The sequence below is a fragment of the Carassius auratus genome, chromosome 3, assembly GCF_003368295.1.
Source record: "Carassius auratus strain Wakin chromosome 3, ASM336829v1, whole genome shotgun sequence".
In the NCBI taxonomy this organism is placed as follows: Eukaryota; Metazoa; Chordata; class Actinopteri; order Cypriniformes; family Cyprinidae; genus Carassius; species Carassius auratus.
Window position 1 is genome coordinate 9,763,325 of NC_039245.1, and position 20,302 is coordinate 9,783,626.

Sequence of the window (20,302 nt, forward strand, 5' to 3'; positions counted from 1 at the left end):
ACACACACACGCACAGAAAAACCCCTATGAAGAATAATTGAAGTAGGCACAGTCTCTCAGAAACAAACACAAGACAGATTTATTCACACCATTATTTATTGTAAATGTCTGAAAACCAACAGGTGCAACAATCCCATGGTTTTGAACAAGGAAACTGCATTGAAAGTTACATATGCATGAGATCTGAAACATCAGAACAAACATGACGTTGTCTCTACATGATTGTTAGTTGGGAAGAATTCATAGTCTTCTTTATAATGTAGCAAGCAGGTCCTTATAAGTCTGGTTTGGGAAAAAAAACCTCACTCATAAACATTTTTTTTGTCCTGTGCATAATCTTTATAAAGGCCATGGGTAGAAAAGAAAAGAAAGACAAACATAACTTACTAAAATAAAAACCAAATATTGCATAAAAGAATCCATAGTTGTATGCATGTTTCAAGCAATGGCAAAAAAGACAGAGATAAGGCTAATAAATTAACATAGCTGAGACGTGCAAAGGGTTAAATGACCTTTACTTGTGAGAAATGGCTTTGTTTCAGTGCTTCTCTAACAAGCACAAGTGTATCTCTGTGTGATACAGTTCAAATATGGTTTGTTCAACTATCTAGAGACGATCTTCGAGAGTCCAGTAAGATATATACATAGTGTTCAGTCACCTATCAGTAAAGCTCCACTGTCTCTTTTCAATATAGGTCACACCAATTAATACTGACCTGAGGAAAACATCAGTGTGCATAAACAAAACCCGATTACTGTAGATGTCCTGATTCACCACATGGCTGATGAGGCGAGTTCCTATAACACTTGGTTCGGGAAAGGCAGTTTTGAATATACAAAATGTAACCATTACTAGGAATCTTCTCTCCTAAATGAAACAAGGATGGAATGAGGGAATCAGGGGTTTTGTAGTTCCTCAGAGATGCACTGATCACCGCTGCTTGAGGAGAGCTTTGTACACGGCGAAGCCAAGAACAGCAAACACTGTGGCACCGACACTCGCCCTCAGCCAAAACGTAGAGCTTTTCAGGTCAGCTTGGGTCATGTGTCTGTAAAAGAGCAAAAGTGAGAGAAAAAAAAAAAAAGAGGACGTTTGTTAATAAAACATATGAGAGTGCTCATAAGGTTTGTGAGATGACCAACGACAAATGTCTAAATGCAACTAGTGCTAGAAAAAAATATTTTCAATTAACATCCTTAAATCAATTATATACCATTATATGCAAATACATTATTATTTGAAAGCACAATTCCACTCAAATTCTCATTTTCATGATACAAGAATTACAATAGAGTAAAATTCATTAATTTGATAATAATGATACATTACAAATATGCAACTGTCAATAATGATGCATTGTTAAAACTAAAGTATGTTTCATTGCTTTCAAAACCACAAAAATAATGTAATATTGAATTATTTTTGTTTCACATGAGCATATAATAGTGTTAATACTTAATAAAAATGTGTGTTGTTATGCCTAATGGACATCCCTTGATATACACAGACAAAGAAGCTGCTGGAATGAGGAAAGAGGCAGAATGGGAAAGCAAGAGAGAGACAGTTAATGTTTTCAAAGGCTGGACATATTTAAAAGCACAGCGTTCAGATGATAAAGAGGAGGTCTCTGGTGAGATTAAACCCACCCAACACAAATCCAGAGGGTGTAAAAATATGTTTCAAAAAGATCTACACCGTACATCCTAAATCAAGGCTGAGACACAAAACTTCAGTTTAAAGCTGCAGTCGGTAACTTTTGATGCTCTAGCGGTTAATAAACAGAACTGCTTGCATCTTGCGGAAGAACATCGTAGCCGGAACTACTTCTCTCTCTTTATGTCTATGAAGAATCACAAAGGTACTGGGTTACTCCGCCGCGGTACCCCCGAAGCAATCTAAAATAGTCTGAATATAAACACTTATTATAGGTGCACCCTAGTGATTCAGGACAGGCTAAAAACACGGTTTGGAAAATGGATTCATGGTGTACTCTCTTATTATATACATTTTTCTACATTTTGAACACAAACAAAGTTACGGACCGCAGCTCTGATTGGTTGTTTCTTACCGGGAGCGGTCCGTAACTGCAAATGGCAATAGGAGCACTGGGAGGAGCCAGAGGAGCTTGATTTTTTCACAGATTATCGGTCTCATATTCTACTGTCAGGACATAATGACAGGTTTAACAAATATGTTAAAAATATATTTTTACAAAAGTTACCTACTGCAGTTTTAACAGAGCAAAGTTGTTTGTGTGTTTGAAACCTATGAAAATACGTAGCTGAAAAAAAGCCTGTCATCAAAGCAATGAAGATGACATTCTCAAAGCAACAAATAAGTTCATATTGAGCAATCGCCACAGATCAGATCAGGCAATGGCAGACATTTTAAGGATGTGGTGAGAAAAAATAAACGTAAAAGAAGAAATTAATTTCATTTAACCACCTCAATGAAAACCAGTCAAGGAGAATCCTTCTTTGACAGTAAAGTCTCCATTTAAATTGGCACCTTGCACCCCAGTAAGCTGGGCCTTTACCGGTTACACACAGACACAAAAGTCCTCTGCAAAGCTGATTGCATGAGCCAATAGAAACGTGCCCACATCTTGTATAATAGGTCTCAACTTTATGCACACAGCATGGCAGTTCAACAACCGCCCCCCTTGACAGGATCATCCCAGTGTACCCCACTGCTCACCACATGCTGTAAACATACACACTCCAGCTTATTAATGACAAATGGCACCTTTGATTACTGGTTATTTGGTGGTTTTAAAGTATGAAATACTATCCATCAAAGCACCAAACAATAATGGGAAGAGAAGCTTTTGTTTTAGATGAAACACTATATTAGCAGCAACAGGTTGGACATGTTAGTCATTCAAATACAGGCACAATCTGAAACAAACCAGGAAGTTTAGAGGTCAGATCACTGCATATGACCAGTTAGTCCTAAAAAAAAAGCTTTCTAAACGATTGCTGAGAAACACGAGATGGTTAGAGAGGGAGGAACAGACAGGGAGACTGCCAACAAGATGTAAAGAGATGCAAAGCAAAGACGAAAAGGGCGAACCAAACAAATGAAAAGGAACACCTATGAAGGGACAGAACAAAAATTCACAAAATTAAATGCAATAGACAGATTTAAATTTTAATATATATATATTTTTTATTATTTTTTATTAAAGGTTTAACAAAATTACGTGCACCATGAGAATGAGATGAAAAACCAAGGGGTGTAAGGAAGGCACATGCTTTAAAAAAATATGATATGAAATAAAAGTCTGCACTAACATGATTTGGTCACTTAGTCTTTTCTATGTGAATAAATAAAAGGAAATCATTCAACTTACACCTGTGCATTCTTCTGGCGTTACATTTTATAAGCAGTAAGAAAGATCAGAAGATCTAACAAATCTAAGAGATCAACTGCTCAGAAAGACTCGGGAAGATATGCAACCAAAAAGGAAGTGCTCATATGAACCAAGTGGCCACATTTGTGCCTAAAGCAAGGATGAGTCAAATCAGTTACTATTTAAACTTAAGTTCTCATACACCGCCTTAGGAAAGAACTGGTACCAAGCTTACCACCAGCCTCTGCAGAACAAAGGAAACCAGAAATTGTTATGCACTATATTAAAAGACCTCAGATTAAATGACACTTGAATGTCTCTGAAGCCAAACCAATGCAAGATCAGCTTTTCAAGATACTGCATTAAAAACATACTGTAGATAGCTGCTACTATGATACATAACAGCTTTAAAAACACAAAAGGAGACAAGGACCGGTCAAAGAGGGAGAGTCCAAGGAGCCAGTCATGACCTAACAGGAGTAGCAGAGAGTGGAGGAGCTGGCTCGGGTTAAAGAAGGAGCTGTGTACTCACGGATACATGGCCATAGTGGTGAGTTTGGTATAGATGTCTTTGCTGGGTGCTTCGTCTGTGTTGCAGGTGAACAGCTGTGGAGGGTGAAGCTTGTGTTTCCGACAGAAATCCAGCGGGGACAGACTGTAGTACTGAGAGGCTTCATGCAGGTCCGACTTGGCAGCAATAATCACACAGGGAGTCTTGCTGTCCAAGAAGTGTTTCTGTAAAAAAAAAAAAACATGACGGTGTTAAACCCATAACCAGTGTAATAGCACATGAGGGGTTACTTTTTGTTTTTAGTGAGCTTAAAAAGATCCCAAACAAATTAAAAAAATTTTCTGTTCATTAGTCACTGTTGAGCCATTGAGCTTTAACTGATTCACAATAAACTGACAAACAAGCAAACAAAGCTTTTGCGATAACCTCTAAGAGAAGAAAGATTATTACTGGACAATCAATCGATAGTTTTTGCTGAACTTTTTTTGGACAATAAAGGGGGGGGGGGTTATTCAGCAACAATGTATTAAATTGATAAATGACAGTAAAGACATTTACAATGCTAAAAAATGATTTCTATTTCAAATAAATGCTGTTCTTTTGAATGTTCTATTAGATTAAAGAAAAACATATTTATCAGAGTTTCCACAAACATGGCAGCACAACTGTTTTCAACAATCATAATAGTGTTTCACATTTAATCTTTCTTGTGCAGCAAATCAGTATATTAGAATGATTTCTGAAGGATCATGTGACACTGAAAACTGGAGAAATGATGCTAAAAATTCAGTAAAAAAAATCTGTTATTTTCAATTGTTATAACATTTCACAATATTACTATTTTTCTGTACATTTTATCAAAGAAATGCAATTTTGGTGAGCATAAGAGACTTCCTTCAAAAACATAAAAAAATAGCTTTAGAATTATTAGATTTAGAATCAAAATTTTGAATTATTACTACTTCTTCTTATCAAAGTGACATTAAATAAAGAACAAATAACTGCATAACCAGAACAAGTAGCTAAGAGTATATTCTACATGCTAAACTAGAGCTCCAAGATAGTATGAAACTGACTTATATATATGCTGACCTTGTAGACTTTAGCGCAGTACTCAAAAGAGCGTGGGTTACTGATGTCATACACCAAGCAAACAACATCACAAGCCAGATCAGCCTCAGAGAGGAACTCAAAGTCCGGCAGCACCTCGTGCAGCTGAGAAAGAGAGAGAAAACCAATCAGCACTGGCCAGACATGAAGAGGACTATACGTTCATGGACAACGCAACAGAACTTCAGCTTACAAGCAGATATTTCTCTTGCCCATACACATAAGTGGTGCTGATGGCATAGTAAGACTTGCGGTCTTCTCTTATCCTCTTCTGACGCTGCAATATGAAAAAAGAGAGTCAAATTCAGCCAAATTCAAAACACTAGATGCTCCTGTGAGGCATTTGGACTCACCGCAAGGTTCCTGCCTAGGAAAGCCTGCAGAAAGCCACTTTTACCACTGTCTCGCGCCCCTAGGACATTACAGCGGAAAACACCGCGCTGGGTCTGTTTCTTCTGCAGGTCGATGCGCTTATTCCTTGTGACTGCACAGGAAAGGACACATTAATGAATCATAAATCAGCCTTAATTATGAATGAACAATTTAAGCTATATACTAAAACACTCTTACCTGTGATAGCAGCTGCCTGTGACTCCTGTTCTTGAATAATAGAGTAACCAAGATAGCCCAGGTACTCTAAACATCGCTGCACATCCAGGTACGTTGTTAGCCTGAGATTGAAATAAATCATGCTCAAGTCATTCATTTAAACGAACACAACTATCAAAAAGTCCATCTTTATCCATTTTCAAGTATTCAAGTACTCACGTCCACTGGGAAAGGTAGCCTTGGTAAGTGATCCAGCCCTGCTCATTGGTGCAGACTGTGTTGTTGACATCAGGACCCCAGGGCATGTAGGGAAAGACCTTGAACAAATCCTTCAGCTCATCTGGAGACAGAGCACAGTCTCGATCCTAATACACAGACAATTCGGGGAGGAAAAAAGAAGAAGCATAGATTAATTCAATAAGTCATTCTTACAGGTAAATTCTTGTGTTCATCAACATTGTTTTTTTTTTAGCTTTTCATACATGGCTCTCTTTCATTTTTGCATCATGTCCCACTATTTTTTCTTAAGGCAACTTTTAAAAATGCCTGTAAATGGCCCCTGACAAGTCCTGCTACAAGAAGGTGTCATAAAACACACCCTTGCATTATGAAAATAAACAAAAAGCCAGTTGGTTATAAATAGAACGGGTTCAATCGTCTTCACGCATGCTCTGTCTGAAGTTAGATAGCCATTCTTATGAACTGCAGCTGTTTGGGAAACTCAATTGCACTTGGCTGAGCTCACTTTGTCATACTTGTCAAAGACGCTCTGGAGGAAGAGGTAGGCATTGTGGTTGAGCTCTGTAGTGCAGTCTGGAGGTATTTTGAACCTAGAAAAACAAACCGGTTAGAATTCCGAACAAATTAGAAAACCACAATTTGAACGGGTGTGTTTCTTTGCCAAACAGATCTACAAAAAAATGTGATCCAACCAGAGCTGAGCTATTGATGTCACATGATCCATGTAAAGTTGTAGTGCTGGCTCTGGAGTGGGACTCACAGTGGAAACAGGTATTCCTGGGTCAGCTCCAGGTCGTCATCATAACCAAACCTCCTGAGCACAGTCCATGTGGTCTCATGCCTTCCTCTCTGAATAAAAAGTGTATGAAGGAACAGGAAACCTAGAGAACAGAGAACATCAGACACAACAGAACCTGATAAATCAAGGAATATGAGGAATTCACATTTTGCATATATATATTTATATATATATATATACACACACACACACACACACACATTTGTCTTCCTACGCCGCTCACCCTTCAGTGTGAGGCCACTGTCTTTTACCCCATCCAACATATTTTTCCGCACAACATTCTTCACGTCCTCCAGGGCTTGAGGTGCCAGGGGTATGTTAAAACAAGTTCTCTGCAAGGCAAATTCAACTACCATCAACAGAGAATATGACGCTCTCATTCAGGTGCAGTTTGTGCAGCTGTGTGTGTAAACAAGCTCTCCTGTCACTTGTTTAAGGAAGTATTAAACTACCACAGCGATTTGAGCACAAAGCGCTGAAGAAAACTGATCTCACCTGGAAGAAATTGAGCTCATTATCGTTTAGAATGCCGTCGTTGTCCAGGTCTGATATTGTAAAAATGCGAGTAAGTGCTTTGATGCAAGAAGGCTTCATCTGGAGAACAAACAGAAACTCATTACTACAAAATACATCACCGATCAATTTGGATGTTCTTCTTTGTAATATAAAGTGGTCAGATTAACAGGCCCAGCAGTCCCACTGAAGTTATATTTGACCTCTTTCTCTTCTGGAGAGTACAGCGGTCCTGTCGGGTGTAGAACAGCCTTCTGGGCATAGTAGAACAACTCGGAGATATTCTTCAGGCTTTTGGCTGAACACTGAGAATGAAAAAAGTCATTATATCAGAAAAGAACATCATGGTTTACTGCATGTCTTCCATATATATAAAATCTGAGAAAAAATATTATTTATTATTTCTATTTCTTTTCCTCTACTTATAAACACTTTTGATTTAAAAAGATTTAATCATTTTAATGAATTTAGAAATAAATTGTAAACACTAAATAATTGTTTTGGTAATTTGTTGTTTTGGTGTCAGACAGGGTTTTTTTTTAAAGGAGAAAGGATCATGTAAAATTTTATATAAAACTGAATTTATATAAAACTCGCATTTGAAGCCTGATATATAAGAACATGCCTAAAATATTACAATAAATTATTTACATACTTTTCGTTTGCAAAGCCATTCAGGTTAATTTTGTTTGACATGTACTTTCTTTTTTCCCCCCACCAAAAAAAAAAAAAAAAAGATAATCTGAAATCAAACAAATACAGGCAGACCTGCACCTTCTAAGAGATACCTTACAAAAAAATTAACTTGATACATAGTCATACAAATCAAGTAAAGTTTAATGTGCTCCGGAATAAATGACTGATTTAATTTGCATTCACTAGACTCTCAGTGTAAGAGCTCTGTCTTTCCTTTTAGACTGAAACCAATGCCTCTAGTAAAGCAGGAATGAGCGACGGTCACATGACCCAACGGGTGATGTCACTCTCCTCCATAACACTAGTGCGCCTCTGCACACACTCAGTCTCGCTGAGGCATGTACAGCACGCAGTCACCTACATTTAGATGAGAAGCACACTGTGAATGAGTGTGTCCCTCACCTCCACACAAGTCTCAATCTCAGAGTACTGGTTCATGATGGGCAGGATGGTCTCCATGCTGCTGTGCTCCACCAGGTCAGATTTATTCCCCACCAGGATCAATGGCACTCTGTCACAAGACAGGATTAAAACATTTAATAGCTTCAGACACAATACTTGAATCATGTGTGTAATTTCCCTGTGCCTTTACGCAATCAAAACAACAACAACAACAACAACAAAAACAAGAGAAATGTCATCAGTGTTGCTCAGGAAACCAGCCTAAGAATGACTTCCTTATAGAAGCCTCTAAATATTAAATCAGAAAATAGAAAGCATTTTACCAGTATTACATTATAAGTAATTGTTTTTATATAATTATCCAAATATAAATAATTGTATGTTTTTTATAGTCTATATTTTTCAAAGTAGAAGGGCTGTCTTCATGGCAAGAACAAAGCAAATAAAAGTAAAGAAATAAATGAAAAACTGAAGTTTATGTACACTATGCAGTGAGTACATGGAAACATTGTTAGAGATTATAGATATTTGCTGAACTGACCCTAACAAACAGTTATTGACATTTATTTATTTAGCAGACGTTTAACCAATATTACATAGTTATATTATCAGACCTCGACAATAAGAATAGCTCAGCTGGCACGGGGCCAGTGTGAAAGACATTCATCACAAAACTGATGATTCTGTTGTATTTAATTGTGCTATTGATGGTAATTTATTCTTTATACTATTATTATTATTTTAATATTCTTTCATTACTGACTTGTCTTAAATAATGTTAAATAATGTTTGTCTTATATATATATATATTAAGTTTTTTTTTTTTACCCCAATGTCAGCAGATAAATTCATAATGAAAACAGAATACCTAAAAGTCACACACTTAACATAAGGCTATGTAAGACATTTAAGTTTAATCAAATAATGTTTGAAATGTATATTAGTTAGACTAGCATTTTTTGCTTCAGCATCAAAAGTTTAATTTGAACCACTGGGCCAGTAGAAGAAATCCTTAGCCCTGAGCCTTGTTTATGCAAATATAATTAAGCAAAAATACAGTGTATCTTATTTTTGTTGTACATGACATCTCAACACTACTTCAAGAGACCCGAGGTCTCCAAGAACCCAGCAGGACGCCACACACCTGCTGTCCTTATCTGTTCTTTCACTGATGAGGGGAATCCAATGACTCGTCACCTACAGAAAACCAATAAGAGGAGAGATACAAACAAAAGAAAACTCAGAAGATATATAGCAAGGCATGTATTTTGATCGGTGGCTACAGAAGGGAGGTTGCATTTTTGTATGTTTTTTTGCCATGCAATAAAACAAGACTTACCTTTTCAATTGATTTCTTGTTGTTTACTGAATATACAATGCATATAACATTGGCCTGTGTGGAGAGAGAAAACATTAGGGAGGAGAATAAGACCATAAAATCAAACTAAATTGTGTAAACAGAGACTAAATCCAGCCCCACCTTTGATATTTCTTGGTAAAGCTGCTCATCTGACTGTTCTGCTTCTTTGGGATCAACAATATGAAAGGAGAGATTAAAACACAGAGGAATAACTACTTTAGGAAAGGGTTGTGGCTAGGGCTGTGGGATTAATCGAAATCGAATCGAAATCGCGATTTGAGACTTTGCGATTTGCTAATTGCAAAAGCCTGCGATGTGGACGCGATATTACTCTGTTCCAGAGCATATGCATGACTGCAGCCTTGAGTAACAGTCTTAAAAACCAATAGTTTGAGAGCACCTCCGTTCTCCCCAATCAGGTCTGCTCTAGCCAACTGTGTAAACGCCCACCATTAAAAAAAAAAGAGAAAAAAAAACAGAAAGCAGGAGAGAAGCAGAGTGGGATTATGGCATCTACAGTGTCAGATCAATAGTTAGGCAAATTAAAACTAAAGAAAACCGTTATGTAACTTTAGCTTTGAAAAGACAGACAACAAACAAAAAGGATAATTTGCAAGAGCACAATGCATATCAAGAGCATCCCTTATTGCATGTTCGCTATTCCCAATTCAGAAGATCGCACACACAGCCTGTGTCTCTGAATGCTTCTCATACTGACCCCTCTCTTCCCCACGCGGCGCGAATCCCGCGTCACAGACGAGCCGTTCACACTAGTCGCACTCACACAGTCCGTTTCGTAACGCTCGGTTATATTCGCCTAACCCTAACCCTAAATTGACTAAAGAAATACAGTTCTTATATATATATAAATCTATCTTTCCAGAGAAATTCAGTAATTAAGTTAATTCTGTAAAAGTAGTTATACTATTATAATCTTGTCTGCAGAGAGAAAGAAAAAATTGGGGGTTCAGTGCATTGCTCAAGGGCTCCTCAGTCGTGGTTTGCTGGCCCAAGACTCGAACCCACAACCCTAGGGTTAGGAGTCAAACTCTCTAACCACTAGGCCACAACTTCCTCTATACTCTCTCTCTCTCTCTCTCTCTCTCTCTCTCTCTCTCTCTCTCTCTCTCTCTCTCTCTCTCTCTCTCTCTCTCTCTCTCTCTCTCTCTCTCTCTCTCTCTCTCTCTCTCTCTCTATATATATATATATATATATATATATATATATATATATATATATATATATATATAAAAGAAAAACGTTATGTAACTTTAGCATTGAAAAGACAGACAACGAACAAAAAATATAATTTGCAAGAGCTGAGTCACAATGCATATCCAGAGCATCCCTTATTGCATGTTCGCTTTTCACATGCATACATATACATATACATACATATATATATACATATATACACACACATTACATCGCAAATCAAATCACGATCTCTGTTAAAAAAGAAAAAGAACAACCATTCGCAATTCGATCTTTTCCCCATATCGCACAGCCCTAGTTGTGGCAATGACACAAGAACAGCAATGCAGGCTATATAAGTCTCATCATACAGAGATACATGTATCTGTACCTGAATAGTCCACTATATGAGTGGGCACTCTCTCAGGTGTGACATCAGCTGGAATAGTGATCTCTTCAGCTCTGAGAGGAACCTTTTCATGAGAAACACAATACTAATGCAATGCATCTGCCATTTGGACAAGTATTAAATTGACTAGAATTGTTTCTTTTGAACTGGAGTCATTTCAGTGCATGACTGTACCTCATCAGGGAACTCCTCACTGACGAGTGACATGATCAGGGAGGTCTTCCCCACTTTGGCTGTGAAGAAGAAGAATTCCACAATGACCACGGTGTTCTAGATCTATTAATAGCACCAAATGATTAACAGGTTTGGGTGTCTTTATAAAAGGGTGGTTCACACATTTTAAGTTGTTTCATTTCAATACCAACCATGCAGCTTTTATGACCTCATATTTTTCTAACATTTATGTACACAAAAATCTTTGTTGAACTCAAACACAAACCTATGAACGAGTTCCGATCAGTGTTATTATCATATCAATGAGAGAAGCAATTGAAGCTTTTATTAATATTTTTCTCCATTTTCATTTTAAAGTAATTCTGTTCTGCGTTTATTTTCCTTTTTTTAAATGTTTCTACAATTTTTATTAGTTTTAATTAGTTTAGGACTTTAAATAAGAACGAGAAACACAGCCTTGTCAACTTCCTAAAAAATTTGTTTTATTTTATTATTACTTTTTTTAACATTTATTTAATCTTGAGTTTCAGCTGATAACAATAATCCTGGTTCGGATATTTTCAAATATAAAAGTGATCAGTATGTTATACTCTGAATTTTCCCATCTAAATCTAAACACTTGCACGATGTTAAAATAAAAATAATAATAATAAATAAATATATATATATATAAAAAAAAGGTTAAGAGCAATATTAAATGACCAGACTGAGCAGGTGTCTGAAGTTGATTGGCATTGGTGAGCAGTACGTTTACATGGACACGTACTATTCTGGCTGACCTTTCTGGAGAAAACTCTTATAAATAACCCTGATAAACATGGGTGAAGGTAACTAAACTAACAACAAATAGATTAAAGGATGACGCTCCCGTGTGTAACATCAGCCTGCAGATCGGTCAAATATGTTCAAAAACTGCAGTTCTGTCAGTAGATTGACAAACAATACACGTGCATGTATATAAAGGATGTTTTTAATTACTGAAGTCAATGTGGACAACATTTAAAACTTAACGTTACACCAGTGCTTAATACCTTATTTCTAGCTTTAATATCTCATACGGCTGAATAAAAATGTTTGTTAAAATATGTGTTCAACAGTGAACAGCAGCGCACACTGACTAGAGATATGCAAATCAGTTCAGTAACAGCAGCCAGTAAGTTAACTGACACTCAAATAATTGAACTGAATTAATTCACTTACGTTCTCCGACAAGTAATATCCTCACGTCCTTTCTCATTGTTGCAACTCTAATGTGATCAAAATAAAAACCGAGCCAGTAACGTTACTTTGCGGTGGATCATTGATCCCGCGGTTATGTGTAACAGCGCAGGCCTCTGTAGGGCAAACCGGACGGATCAACTTCTGTCTGAACAAAAACTCTGCTCACACTGAGGTGATTCATGCCATCGAGACCAAGCGATTCCGCAGATATGAACGCTGCTTGCTTTCTTCAGATTCACTTCATGACATTTCTGGATTCACATTTCAAGCTCACGCCAGAAACGACTGACCTACAATAACCGGTAATGACGGAACGCGGTTAAGGACAATCTCGGCTCTACTGGAGCTGCCATGTTCTGTTTACAGTTGTGATGTTATACCGCCTCCTGTAGGACTGGAGCGGAAACACGTGTTATGTTAACCCTGTAACACCCGGCTGCAAAAGTAGTACCTAATTCAGAGATATTAACTAAAGGATTACCCACAGTGGCGGGTAAGGGGTCACTTGTGATTTTAGGGGGCACACTTAAAAAACAAAAAAACAAATTAGATATATATATTATCTTAACCAACTTTCAGTAGCCTATTATTCATTCAGTCATTTTGCACAATGTAGCAGACTCCACTGGAATCACTGCAATCTCTAGATGTAAGATATAATATTTTAAACTTGAATGTAACATGTTTCATTTATCTGACAAATAATTATATAATGTAGTGTCAGGGGTGACACACAGCAGCCACGATAGCACTGTATAATCTGTGTGTAATCTCATACGACTTGGCACTTTAATATATATTACAGAATTATGAAATAAGAAATAAAACCATATTATAACAGTGTTAGTTTTTTAATAAAGTATATTTGACAAAACATTCAGGCAAACTAATGGAAACAAGACAAATATTAAACACATGAAGAAATTTAAATTATTAAAGCCTACAAATTATCTCTGCAATGTAAATACATACTTGACAGAAACAGAAATGTGTCATCAATGAAAATTATTATTATTTTTTTCAATATTCCCAAACGTGTTAAGTATATCATGAAATACTGTATCTTGATTCTAAAATATGTGTAAGTTAATGCATTTTGCAACTTAAAAGACTCTGTTAGTTGATCTAGGCTAATGGGCAAATTAAGTTACAAAATCTGTCTTTTTACTAAGAACCAGATATGGATGTCATTCCATAAAATATTTTTAATACGACTGATTTTGTATTTAATTACAAACTTCAAAGAGATAATCTTTATAAAAGTTAAGAGTCAACCATGGCCTCCTAAAACAGCTTGTTCTAACACACCCCCACATATCTATGTCACAATGTGGGAAGATTTGCATAACACCGCCCAAATATTCATGCAATGAAAGAAGGCGTAACTTTTATTCTCACTGTTGCCGCCACCACCATGTCCCCACTGGATGCAACAAATGCCTCATTTGCTTTGCCTTGTGGTGTTGGGACACAGGCATCACAGTATGTTAAGGGGCATAACATTTCTGTCACACGCTTGAGATATTCAGCCAATCACAACACACTGGATAACTGGCCAATCAGAGCACACATCACTTTTCAGAGCGATGAGCTTTGTAAAAATCAACGTGTTTCAGAAGGCGGTGCACAGAGAAGAAACAATAATGTACAGTATGTGGAAAATAATGTTTTTTTTAACCTTGAACTGCATTAACACATTGCATTACTCCAAATACACAAAATAATGTTATTTTTAGCAACATCATATGACCCCTTTAAGATGGTCTCCCAGCCTGCAAAACTTTATTATTGTCTAATAAAATAATATAGCAATATGAACATAATGCTAAAGTTATCAGTCAGTGAAGAAAATGACGTGCACCATGCTAGCAACAAAAAGAACAACAGAAGATATGGGTATCACAAACTATTAATGGATTATGTGGTTTGAAAATAGATTTTAATATAAACTAATTTGAAGAATTGTGAACATCAAAATAAGTCAGCTTTGTTCAGTCGTCTATTATGATTATTATTCAGAAGAAAAGAAAACTGGCCAAATGTCAGTTTATGAAACCTCGGTGTTCTATGATTAGCATTTTCATCGCACATTTCATGAAATGTCATTTGCATCTCTCCATTTCTGTACAACCATAATTCCTTATTTTTAGTTTCGATTTGGTCCTCGAGCTCCTGCATGTGGATTCACAGTTACAGGTGAATCTAATTCCGTTCTCACTAAGACAAGATTCTTGTCTTGCTCAGGATCTCTACTTGTATCGAGAGCCCAGATCTTATCCAACTTCAGACGTAGTCATATTTTTTGTACTCCTTAGAGAGCTCAACCAGTCAGTCTATCCTCGTCTGACCTCCTGTAGTCTTCTCAGATTGGTTTCACATCCCAAAATGCACCAAGTGAGAATTTTTTAAAACTGTTTGCTAGAAACAATGCCCCCAAAAAATCACATTCTTCCACAGTTGCCTTTGAGTGAATCAGGTCTGGGACTCAAATGTTTTAACCCTTGATTTACCTCAAATGTCAGGGTTCATTTGAAATAGATTTAGTGACAGAGTCTGAGCTTATTGTCCCATCCAGTCTATGTCTTCACCTCCGTCTACGAATATTGGCTTCGGCTGAAAAGGAGACAAGAGTGTTATAACACCTCATATATGTTTTGTAATATTTTATTCACACATCTGATTAAAAGTGTTATAATCTTACTGGTGTAATCTTGCGGTATCATGGGTTTGGAGATGACAGTTTTCAGGGCCTCCACCCACTCTCTCCGATCGCGCTCCTGCTCGCACATGAAGACGAACTGCCGATCTGGCGTCTCCACAATTACCCCACACTTCCATTTGTTGCCTCTCGTCCCTTTAGGGACACACTCGCTCACTGAATATCCGTGATTCTCTGGGCCAATGAAAACTACCCCAAGCTCAATGGCATCCTTTAGGACAAAAAGAAAAGAAAAGAAAATTCACACTACTTCCTCGATAATTTAATGTAGCAGAAATGCTTTAAAATTCATTAGACACTGATGTGTTTCAAGTCTTGCTGACACACTAAGAAAGTGAAAAAGGCATTCATACCAGCTGTGTTTTAAAATAGAGTAGTTTCCTGTCCAGGGAATCCAAAATAAACCATCTTTTCTTGAATGGCTCTCGCTGCTGTTCAACATACACAAACTTGTGTTTGTTTTTATATCAAATCACTTTTAAATTCATTTCAAAATTTTAACATCATTCACATAAATGGTAGTACAATTTCTTTTTTATAAATTATAGTTACAGTAGAATAGCATATGCAGAACTATAGATATATGTTGGAAATATATATATTTTTAAATGGTCACAGTGGTGTGACTTGAAATGGTGTACAGGTGTAAAGAGATGTGTAAGGGGTGTTTTACACGAATAACCTGATATATTCTTAAATGCTTGTGCAGTTTAAGAGCAAACACAAACACCTTGCTACACTGGAAAATCTAGATTTGAAAATATGCTAAGAATCAACACAGAGAGAAGCATCTAGGGAAAAAACTCTTACCAGTGGTCCAGTCTTCTCCATGTAACCCTCTTTTAAATAGTTTCTGGTTATCCACGGTATCAGCTTAAGACAAAATTGGTAAAAGAGTTGATAATCAAGATAATGAATGCATTGTTAATCAAAGAAAAAAGAGCTTTGGTTATTTTTAGATTAAATTTCAATCATATTTCTAGCAGTAATCTTCTGTGTTTACGTATTTATAATTATTCTTATTTTTATATTATCATTATTTTACACCTTTTTAATTGTGACACACAATAAACCACAAAGTGAGACTCTTGTGTAATGCTAGTACTATACAGAGCTGATCCAGATGAACATATGTTCTGTGAGATAATCTAGTGAATTACAAGACACATAGGGCGTTCTGTTAGCTAACCAAATAAAATACACACATTTCGTTTTTAGGGATGAAGCAAATCACAAAAAAACAAAACCACATCGCCGTGTCTGGTTAACATTGTGGTGTAAGGGTGTTTGTTTGACAATCATTCATGTTGTGAAATGAAAGAAAAGACAGGCCTTATGCTGTTGGTTGGTTTTAGGAAGTAAAATCACATGGAAAAGGGGAAACTTGCAGGCAGTATTTCTCTTTTATGTGGCAATGTTAACGCAATTACGTCAGGAGAAAACTCTACACATTTATAAGATATTCATAAGATATGTAAAGCAAATGGAAAGCACTGAGGTGGCACATTGTACTCTAGGGAGTCAAAAATCTAGTATACAAAATGTACTTACATCTTCATCGCTAGCTGTAGGAAAGGCTGTTTTCAGGTAGGCATGGCGAATAGCTCTAATGGCATTAAACCAATTGACAATCTCCTAAAATGGAGAAAATACAGAGCAAATACTATTTAGTGGTCAAGCTGCCTTTGAAACGGGTTCAACCTGAGGGGGAAAAACAAAAAGGACATAAAAAAATAAAATAAAATAAAAACAAGTTGAAATCTGCACTATAGTTGCCTATATATTCCATTCCTTGGGAATAAAGTAGGAAAAAGACAACATTCCAGAGGTTTACCTGTCCATTTTTGTGGTAAACAAAAAGGTTTCTGGTGTGATTATCCACACAGTAGGTGATCTGGAGGCCATGAGCGTGTCCGATCTTCTCAGGCTGGAAGGTTGCATTCAGGTCCCTCACAGAAATAGTAGCCTTCGGTCCCTTAGATTCCTTAAAAGCACAGATATTGTTTAAAGAATAGCTCATTTGTGCACCTAATACATCATCAGATTCTATTATTTTTCAATCAAAGTTAAAATATTTAAAAACACTGCTAGAATCGTGTTGATTAATGCATACTATTAACACTGATGGACTTAAATGTCATGTTGTTATTTGCAGTCTGAACTGCATTTTACAACAAATGCCTTCGGTAAAATATAATATTTATTTCTTGATGATGTGCAAACGTCATTGCTCAACAAAAAGTTCTCACATCCTCCTTGTAGTATTTGAGGGTAAAATCATGCACTGAAAGAACAAACTTCCTCTCGAGAAACTGTCCGTTATCCTTTCCTTTCTTCCACAGCATGCCCTCATAGACACCTAGAGCAAGGCAAACTATTTCGTTGAAAGATTCATGTTTTCATTGTTAATATTAGCAGAGATGAAACAGAATAAACCTTTAGAGTACAAAGGTTAAAAGAAAACCTCTGGGAACTGAAATGGATTACCTGCTGTGTAAGGTCTTTCTGAAGTTTTCTCTGTAAACTCCGTTCTTTCGTATTTGGCTCGAATCCATTGTTCTCTGAGGACCCTGTACAATGTACACGGGATGCATTTTGTTGAATTACATGCTGGGAATAACTGATGTGTAAATTACATACAGTACATGTGGGGAAGTCGTGGCTTAATGGTTAGAGGGTTGGACTCCCAATCGAAGGTTTGTGAGTTCTAGTCTCGGGCTGGATGGAATTGTAGGTGGCGGTAGTGCATGAACAGCTCTCTCTCCACCTTCAATACCACGACTTAGGTGCCCTTGAGCAAGGCATCGAACCCCCAACTGCTCCCCGGGCGCCGCAGCATAAATGGCTGCCCACTGCTCCGGGTGTGTGCTCACAGTGTGTGTGTGTGTTCACTGCTCTGTGTGTGTGCATTTGGGATGGGTTAAATGCAGAGCACAAATGCTGAGTATGGGTCACCATACTTGGCTGAATCTCACTTCACTATCACTATCTATCTACATATTATAGTCTGAACGTACACTTAATGTTTTATAATAATAAAGCAGATTGTACTAGTTTAGCTGAATATGACCATATATTAAACTAATGCAAGTACAATGCAGTATATTTAGAATCAAAAGTACAGTTGACAGAATCAAAAGGCTGGACTCCATTACCAGAAACCCCTTTTAGATGAATCAGTAGTTCCTCTTACTGTGACCAACAATAGTACAAGTTTAGCCGTTAAGATGTTCGCTTGATCAGCTATATATATGCATACATACACACACACACACACACACACATTTATATACATATATTTAAACATCCCAAAACAGAGATCTGTTTCATGATGATAAATTATTAAGTATGAGATTCAGTTTTAAATTAATGTATACTTTTTGCTTGTCTCTTCAGTCAGCAGAAGAGGCTGAACTACTTACTCGCAATCGTCTGGTTGGGGCTGATAATAAAAGACTGGGACAAATTTCTCATAGAAGTTTTTGGCAGCATGGTTTCCATTGGACTTCATGAACTTCTCATCCAAAAATGAATTGAAAGGAAACGCAACAGTGTTAGGGTTCACATTCGTGTCTTACTGTAACCACTAGATTCTGAAAATTAAAACAGTGACCATACACAAACTAACATGCAATAACAAATATCTTATCATTTGAGTTTTCAGTTCACAAACCTGCACAAGCTCATCATCCCAGAAGTCTAAGCGTATAGACTTGATACGACTTACTGAAGGAAGATTGCGATGAGTTCCAGAACAGTTTAGACACACAAATATTCCCAGTGTGTATGAAGCCCAGTCTGGATCTTCACATAACAAGAGTCAAACAAACACACAAACATTTAAATTACCCAGTTCCCTCAACCAGGGAAAAACAAGACATGTCAAGTCATTTTAGGTAAAATCATGAAAATAAGTTTTTTACAAATACATCTTTTTTTTTTATTCTATCATTAGCTAGAAATGGAATCTTTTGATATTAATCTAATCATACAATGTTAGACAAGTTAAATGTTATAAACCTCTAGCCACAATTATAGCTCTATAAAATTATAGAAGTCAGAAATGCATGGAACAATATGGTTTAAAATGCGTGCAAGCTCTGCTAAACCTTCTTTGACAAACATTTCAAAATACATTTCAGCGATTTTCTAAACAAATGCCAGATTTACTGAGACCATAGTAACAGTGATCGAACCATGACAATGAGGAGCGGTTTACTCATGGCTACTAGGAATACCTACAGAACTGTAACTTTAAACTGTGATAAACAGGGTGTCAGGATATTAATTAATAGAATTGGAAAGCTGTGAGTTCAGCAGTTTAATAAAGTGGCTGTAACATTACTCTGTTCTTACCTGCAGCTCCACAGTCAGCACAGCAGCAATTTTGTGACAGCTTCGCCAATTCTAGAAGAATCTTTTTGTTCTTTTCCCTATTTGCCATAGGCGAAACGCTTTTAAAAACATATAGGCAGTAGTTTCAGCTCTGTTGTATCATTTTACGCGTGGTTCGTCGAGTCGGGCGCGGTTTCAGGGTTTCCCTTGACGCTCATTAAGTGACCGACTGCGTAGCGCTGCGCTCGTGACAGATTCGAAACTCGATGCGCTCGTGCGCGGTGAAAAGTTGCGGCTGGACAACAAGCGAAGTCTTCCGCAAGCATTTAATTATTTAAAAAACCTTCGCGTTCACTTCCTGGAGAAAACAAACCTAAAATGTAAATGGTCACTTTAACATCAGTTACTCCATGAGTAGGAACATCACCAACTCATTGTGGACAGTTCTTGTGCTTAATACGAGTAACATCACATGTGATATTATACTTGTAACCAACAAACCATGAGATTATCAAGACTGACATCCCGTAGGTGCAAACAGCCACATATTTTTGCAAGCTAATTAATATACTCCTCCATTCCCACACCGAAACTGCAGACAGAACAAAATGTTGCATTTACTGGTTTAACAGGTAGATTTAAGTGGACTTAAACCAGACTATTTAGGAGATGTGGAAATGAAAAGTGCGCTTCATGACATGAGGTTTCACGTACAAA

At 37.0% G+C, this 20,302-nt stretch overlaps 2 protein-coding genes across 3 annotated transcripts; both read right to left on the bottom strand.

The window, feature by feature from the left end:
• Nucleotides 1-78: 78 nt before the first annotated feature.
• LOC113047129 (mitochondrial Rho GTPase 1-A-like) lies at nucleotides 79-12,884 on the bottom strand. Of its 2 annotated transcripts, none has more exons than XM_026208416.1 (19): nucleotides 12,511-12,884; nucleotides 11,311-11,369; nucleotides 11,119-11,200; nucleotides 9,654-9,694; nucleotides 9,513-9,566; nucleotides 9,318-9,370; nucleotides 8,174-8,282; nucleotides 7,279-7,380; nucleotides 7,058-7,156; nucleotides 6,786-6,894; nucleotides 6,524-6,644; nucleotides 6,269-6,353; nucleotides 5,743-5,888; nucleotides 5,545-5,645; nucleotides 5,328-5,458; nucleotides 5,168-5,251; nucleotides 4,957-5,079; nucleotides 3,886-4,088; nucleotides 79-1,049 (listed from the first exon to the last, which is right to left on the bottom strand). In XM_026208416.1, exons 1-19 carry the CDS (start codon nucleotides 12,545-12,547, stop codon nucleotides 932-934), a joined length of 1,857 nt encoding a protein of 618 aa, XP_026064201.1. In that variant the 5' UTR covers nucleotides 12,548-12,884; the 3' UTR covers nucleotides 79-931. The 2 variants fall into 2 exon arrangements, with proteins under 2 accessions (XP_026064201.1, XP_026064197.1); XM_026208412.1 differs by having other exon boundaries at nucleotides 9,654-9,697.
• Nucleotides 12,885-14,172: 1,288 nt separating this feature from the next.
• LOC113047425 (arf-GAP with dual PH domain-containing protein 1-like) lies at nucleotides 14,173-19,879 on the bottom strand. The gene is made up of 11 exons (XM_026208775.1): nucleotides 19,607-19,879; nucleotides 18,924-19,054; nucleotides 18,673-18,764; nucleotides 17,738-17,820; nucleotides 17,500-17,609; nucleotides 17,085-17,234; nucleotides 16,802-16,885; nucleotides 16,061-16,123; nucleotides 15,604-15,681; nucleotides 15,233-15,461; nucleotides 14,173-15,144 (listed from the first exon to the last, which is right to left on the bottom strand). The coding sequence occupies exons 1-11, from the start codon at nucleotides 19,692-19,694 to the stop codon at nucleotides 15,116-15,118; spliced, it is 1,137 nt and encodes a 378-aa protein (XP_026064560.1). The 5' UTR covers nucleotides 19,695-19,879; the 3' UTR covers nucleotides 14,173-15,115.
• Between the last annotated feature and the right edge of the window lie 423 nt (nucleotides 19,880-20,302).